At 35.4% G+C, this 7,199-nt stretch overlaps 1 protein-coding gene across 1 annotated transcript; it reads left to right on the top strand.

Moving 5' to 3' along the window:
- The first annotated feature begins 284 nt into the window (after positions 1–284).
- On the top strand, positions 285–5,825 carry LOC147853123 (protein OS-9 homolog). Its single transcript, XM_087333611.1, has 8 exons — positions 285–454; positions 1,240–1,319; positions 3,820–4,023; positions 4,108–4,176; positions 4,621–4,736; positions 4,937–5,003; positions 5,081–5,190; positions 5,298–5,825. Exons 1-8 carry the CDS (start codon positions 373–375, stop codon positions 5,446–5,448), a joined length of 879 nt encoding a protein of 292 aa, XP_087189737.1. The 5' UTR covers positions 285–372; the 3' UTR covers positions 5,449–5,825.
- Positions 5,826–7,199: the final 1,374 nt, after the last annotated feature.

Genomic DNA, 7,199 nt, shown 5'->3' with positions numbered 1-7,199 from the left:
AAACTATTAAGGTGAAAAACAACAATTAAATGAAAATCAATAAACCTTGAAACCTGTAAACTCATAAACCTGAGTTTTAGAACTAAACCGAAACTAAACCGTTTATTAAAAATTTAAACAAAACTAGACCATTAAATTCTTTTGGAACCAATAAACCGTTAAACCATGGATTAATGGACCGAAGGTAGATACATATATGCATGTATGTGTAGTAACATCTTTTAAGAGGCCAAAATGGGCATGTAAAATCAAAGAAGAGATTACATCTGAGAAGGAGAGAGAGAGAGAGAGAGAGAGAGAGAGAGAGACGGCCATGGACGAAAACTTGATTTGAATCATCAACGCAGACGTAGAGACACGGAGACAGTGAACATGGTTGCTCTATTCTTCTTCTTTGCCTCTTTCCTGTCGCTGATCGAGCAGGGATCATCGAACATCATCCCCTCCAACTCAGGTAATAATTCCCTCGATCTTCTACGCTCTTGTGATGTTTGGGTTGGAAATACCCACCAATTAGGTTTAGCCTATTTTGTTAATTTATTTATTTTTCCCCTCCTCAGATGCTCTGCAAGAAGCGTCAAAAACCATTCCTACGTTTTCTGATACATAAAATTGAAGAGAAAACTACAATAAATAAATAAATGCAATTAAACATGTGGCACGAAAGATTCTGAACTTAGATAGACTGAAGCTTCTACCTTCCGAAATTCTCCAACATATACTGATTCCAAGATGGAGGGTCTCTGAAGTGAGCAAACCAGCTTTGGTGCCAGATGATAATGGTCATTATTCATCATGGCGTGAATCTGTTGATGACAGTGTGTGTGTGTGTATATATATATATATTATATTCCCTGCTGGCTTGCTGTTCGGCTTCTGCTGCTTTTGTTGTTAGCACTATTTGGCTCGTTAATCAATTGTTTTGTTCCATCTGGGAATCTTTGGAAGACATGAAACACCTGATCCCATTCTGACCTTGATATGTGCCCACATGTATAGACATAGACATAGACATAGACATAGACATAGACATAGACATAGACATAGACATAGACATAGACATAGACATAGACATATACATATACATATACATATACATACATACATACATACATACATACATACATACATACATACATATATATATATATATATATATATATATAGAGAGAGAGAGAGAGAGAGAGAGAGAGAGAGAGAGAGAGAGAGAGAGAGTTTTGTTTTCAATTGTGAATGTAGCGATTGTGGGTTTTGTTCAAAGCCTTCAAGATCCAAGATATCAGATAAATCTTCACAATTCAGACTCTGGTTACCAAAGGGTATGCATTTTACTTTTTGGTTATTAAATATTTCTGCAAATATATGCTCAGTCTTTGACCATGGTTTAGAAATACTGAGCTAATGAAAGATTGATTTGTCAAATTAATCAATAGAAAGCACTGCTTTAAACCATGGAAAATGCTACATTTAAATCCTCTCTACATGCTTTATCATATTTTTTTCTTTAAGAAATAATTTCATTACAGAAAATGAGGAGTTTCCTTGCCTTTCTCCAATCCCACTTAACTCATTATTTTCAGCATCTTTGAGATATATGAGAACATTTACTCTTATTATAGATGCACGTTTTTGCTTCTTGCCAATTGTTTGGCAAACAAAATTTTGAAGATTATGCACATGCCATGTAACGCAACAAAGAAGATTATAAACCTATGTGAAAGCAATTGCTGAATGCATGTGTGTCACTTGTGAGCAAATGTTGTTAAACTTTTACCAAATCCAGTGTTTAAGACCCTCCTGTGAAATCCTGGAGATTTGGGATTCCCTAGTCGCCATCGTTGGGAAAATAAAATTTGAGTGCATAATATCCATTTGTCCTCTTTAAATTTATTGAGTTATGAAAATTATGCCTAGGGCATGATTCTGTATTTGCTTATGATTTTGGGAGGGTGGTTCGAATGGTAAAAGCAGCAGAACTTTTAGGGCTCAAACTTTGAAGAGAAATTGTAGAAGAAAATGAAAAGGAAGAAGAAGTTGTTGGATTTTGTGACAAGATAGGTCATAACAAGTCACAATTCTGAAAAAAGTCTAATGCAGAAAGAAAAGAAGAAATACACATTAACATCGTTTAAGAATAAAAAAAAGGCCTAGGAGACCAAACAATAGATCTTAAAAGGTTGTTTCATTTTTTATCTCAGCAAACCAAAATTAATATAACTAAATTGGTGATATTCCTACAGTGCTAGATATTCTCATTAGGTAAGCACTTTAACATCTTGAGTTTAAATTAAGATTTCTTCCAAGCAAGGTGAAGCACCTTCAGTGTTGGATAATAATAGCCTGGGTTTACTGAAATCATGTATGATGGGGCTGTGGTCCAGATAGATGTGGCCAATGACCATGAAAAACTGCTACTGCCCAGTCTTCTGTAACCCTTTTGGGGAGTATTGGAGCTTAGTGAGGATGCAATGGCTCTTTGCTGATAATCTTTTGCAGGTGCATTGTTGTCCTTGAATAATTTCTCTCTATGTCTAGCAATCACAGTGCCAACCATTGTTCTTTGTACTCCATCACGCTGCAGAGTGGGCCAAAGCCTTGCCCAAACCAATACAATGGCAAACAATAGCACAATTGGCAGATCCATTATTCCATAGTTTATTATACATAGATGCCAGTGTCAACCTCTAACTGCTGTCAAGAGGGCTTTAGCTTTCCTATCATCCTATAGAGTGCAAGAGAGAGGTGTATCCATATTAGACATCCTCATGATAAATGCATCTTGTGATGAGTGAAAAATTTAGGGCCTTACAATGGGCCATTTTATTACCAATAGTAGAGGTGTGTGGGGGTCATGGATGCTTTCATTATCAGATTTAACATATCAATTTAGATCACTCTATTATTTTTCTCACTTTAGTAATGTCTTAATGTGGAAATCCGACCTATATTGGATCTGGGGTAATGACTTTATCTTTAGCCATGTGATTGGAACCATTCTTACATCTCAGCATACCAACAATGATTATCTCCAGGTTCTGCCTGCTATTTTGATAACCCTAGTGCCAATCATGAGTACCTTTGCTTTGTTTTTCTTTCTAATCCTGGAAACCTTTTGGAATTTCAGAAATTTAACTTCTGATGGTAACATCATAGGTTCTAGCAAGGTTTGATATAGGTGAAGCAAAGATAATGGATGATCCAATAATTGGAAAATCTGGTGTCCCTACAATGATTCAAATTTTCACATTCTTTAGTGGAACCAGAGTTTAATGAATGCATAGCAGAAGCTCTCTAGTTATGATAATGTGATAATATGATAACATCATTCTTTATTGAAGTAGGGGGCTAGGCTGCTGATGTAAAATATTAATTCCTGTTGGGGACTCTAATGCCATTAGCTCTCCTATAAAATCTGCATGAAGTCTTCAAATAGGTGTTTGAATCACCGATTTGAAATTCATAAGATTTGTTCCAGCCAACAAATGCTGCTGGTGAAAGGGAATACTTCAGCTTTTATTAAGAGAATATTCAAACCACTCTAAAGTATCTTCCACCTTAGCAATTTTTTCACTTAGACCTTTAGGGAGTTGGGCCAACATGAAATGATAAATGAATCATTTGGTCGACAACTATCTTCCATCTTAGCAATTATTCTCATTTGATCCTTCAATGAGGTAGGCCAATGTTAACCTCTTCATATTGACCTTAGTAAAATTTTGCTATTAATGTAAAACAAATTTTTGTGCTGCCCTCATTTTCATTGTATATTGAATAGTTACTCTGGAGATCAATCTTTGAGAAAACTTTAAATTTTAACAGGATCCAGATCTGGAAACAATTGTTATGACTGATGGAGAAAAGCGGAAATTTATGTGCACGTTGCCTAAGTCAGCTGCAGAACAGAAATCAAAAACTGAATCTTCAGAGAGAAATAGTAGCAATGCCAGTTTGACATCAGAGAGAGGAATATCAAAAAGTCCTGATGATTTACTTGCAATCCTCAAGGATCAATGTTTTTTAAGGGTGAATTGGTTTTTTGGCTAGCTTTATCAATGTTAGCTCTATTGAAACTTGATATAGACTTGATGTAAAACGTTCTTCTCACAGCATGAAGGTTGGTGGACATATGAATTTTGCTATCATGGATTGGTAAAACAACTCCATACCAAGGATAAGGTTGGTAAATTATGGACAAAATAAGCGAGATTCTTTGTTTGTAGGTTGTGGGAGTCTCTATTTTGCATTTTTCTTGACTTCCTTTAGATGCTTTTGATGATTGAAATTTCAAGCCCAAGAAAGAACTGTTTTTCTAGAGCTTTTTTGCATCATGATCGAATTTTTTTGATATTGTATATTTTCCTCATTGGCAAACTTTGTAGTTGCGTGGTGGGTCATATGAAAGGAAATCTTTGTTAATAGAAGCAAAAGTATTGGTTCTTTTATTAGACATGCTGTTTAAGTTTTTGGACAAATCAAAACTTTAAAGGTTGTATATCTGAGCGATATTGTCATTTGTAATCTCAAGAATTTAATCACAAAGAATCGTTATCTCTGGATTTTATTGAATCATGATGTTATTTATATTTGTGTCAATTTATGTAACCACAATAATTGATGCAGGTTATTCAACAGTTTGTACTTGGTGCATATGATGCTGAGGCAACTTCTAATGTGCACCAGGATGTGACTGATGTTTCTTTACAAAAGGATCATCGCTCAAAAAGTGCAGCTCAACGGTAAGAGGGGAAGCAATTTTGCAGTGAGCTATGTATATTTACAATAATCATAAATATGAAGATACCATCGTATAGATCAGATTTTCCATAGTCATTAGTTGCTGTTCATCTAAGATATATTTTGCTTCGTATTCTACCTTGTCACTAAAAACCTTCAAAAATGTTCAGTTTTTTTGTCTGATGTGGGTGTGGTTTTTCAGCTACCATTCTCATATATATACCAATGGAACCTTGTGCGATCTTACAAATGAGCCAAGACAAACAGAGGTAAGTGCAAATGCTCATTCTTATTGTTCAAAACCGTAATGAACTAAAAACTTAAAGTTGTATAGTTGAATATGTAGGTGAGGTTCGTATGTGCTGATACTGGCAAAAATATGATAGCTTCTATCACTGAAGCTTCAACATGCAAATACACTTTGATTTTCCATGCTCCGATTCTTTGCAAGCATCCGTAAGATCATTTGACCCCCAAGGATTTTTATCCCTTGGATTAGTGTTTTAAATGTTTCTTGCAGACAATGATTGATACCAGTGCTTTTGGGTTATTACATAATTCAGGCTATTTCAAGAGGAAAGGCCACAGTCCCTTGTAATCAACTGCCAAGAGATGCCGATGCCATCAGAACCAGAGGTGGTTGATAAAGTTGAGGAAGATGGCATTGTAATAAGTGGGGTGCTCCCTCCATCACAGGATTTCGACGAGGAATAACCTTGTTAATTTCATGAAACTTCACAAATGAGCAATATCCTTTCTCCATTTTTTTTTGGTAACAGTTTAGAACTTTATTCGCTCCCCTAAATACTTTTGTATACATGGTTTTGCAACTTTTCAACACTCTTGTAAAACCATAATTGTGCATACTAGAAAATTTAGGGTTTAGATTGACGGCTTGTGCCATATTTCTCAGTTTCCATTCTGAGAAGCATGTCTTACTTCTATAACATGGGGATATTGCAAAAGATGAAAATGTCAATGTCAAATGGTGTCAGAATCTCAAACTATCCTCAGATGTAAACTGACTTTGTGATTGTATTACATGTGTTCAAATTCTTATATCACACAATTATTATCCTGCTTCCAAGTTATGCAAATTGTTGAAGTTCGTTTGTTGCCAATGTTTGTTTCAGCTGCTTGTCTGTTGCCATTATTTTAGTAGAGAATGAGCGGAAAGAATTTAGAAACATACAAAGTAAAATATGAGAGACAATTAATGACTTGAACTCAAGTGATGGGTTGATCTTGGAGCTGTCTTCATGTATAGGGTTTGGCTTACTCTTATGTGATCCTTTTTGCTTGCATTGAAGTTTTATATTGGTTTGCATCCTTTGCTTGCATAATTCAAAGTTTTGAACTAGTCCGTATGCTTTAGTGACTTGGATGTCAACTTTTAATGGTATCTTGAATAGTAGGTTCATGTATAGTAGGTTCATGTCTTTTTTTTTGTTGGGCATTCTATGACCGCATGCACTTGACCACAACCTTTGCAAATAGCTTATTAGAAAAACCAATTTAGCAAATCTTGCACTTTTTGGTTGGTTGATCGATTATGAAAGATATCTTTCTGGTTTTAATGGTTTTTTGGGTTGCATAGTGCCTGTTGTTTATTTGGACTTTCACTCAAATTTCGAGGCCCCTGACATCGGAAATACTTGGGAGTGCCCCGTTTCTTTTGGTTCATTTCTGAAACACAGACGGCTACCCTTTGGTACCACATAATGAAACAACACTTCATTCAAATTCAAGTTCAATTCACCTATCTGTTTATTATAATACATCCTCTCCCAACTTGAGATCATGGTCTATCTTAGTCATTCTTGTTCTTGCACTAAGGATTGATTTGGGTTGTCCATCCTTGATCATTTGAAACTTGTTTTGTTCAGGGGTTAAGAGCTAGCTTTTGTTGCATTTCATGACATTGGGTCATTGAAGCCACATATGAATACATAGCTTAGCTTGATACAAGGCTAAAGTATCGGCACTTAATTATTTTTTGTTAGTTCCTAGTTGTCTATTATGTGGTTGTGGAAAATTTCTTCTAGGGGTATTACTTGTTTGGGGTGCATGTTTGGAGTAAGTTGTAACTTGGCGCCTTGGTGTTTTGCATTAGGTCTCTCTTTTTGTTATCCTACCTATAGATTGTTCAAATCTTGCAAGTTGAACTACAAACTTCATGCTTTTGTAAATCATGAAGCATTTCTTATAATTGTATTTTGGACAAAAGAACATTCCAACAACTAATTGATCTATTAAATTCTTTATATATCTAATAATATGTTTGCCCATCCTTCTCTAGCATGTTATATGTACATAGAGACATGTACATAGTGTGAAAAAGGCCAAAATGGCTTGTGCTCCTGTCTTTCACCTTTTTTACTTTATTTCCCCCTTTTTTGAGATATAGGGTGTGTGAGTAAAACCCCTCTATGATATAGCGTGTGACAGCCTCACTCAACGATTCT

This window comes from Azolla caroliniana, unplaced genomic scaffold (genome assembly GCF_043228905.1).
Source record: "Azolla caroliniana isolate FFs.n. ecotype wild unplaced genomic scaffold, voAzoCaro1.0.p SCAF_17, whole genome shotgun sequence".
Taxonomy (NCBI): domain Eukaryota; kingdom Viridiplantae; phylum Streptophyta; class Polypodiopsida; order Salviniales; family Salviniaceae; genus Azolla; species Azolla caroliniana.
Note: the sequence above shows the minus strand (reverse complement) of the source record. Positions and strands in the feature narration are given on the sequence as shown.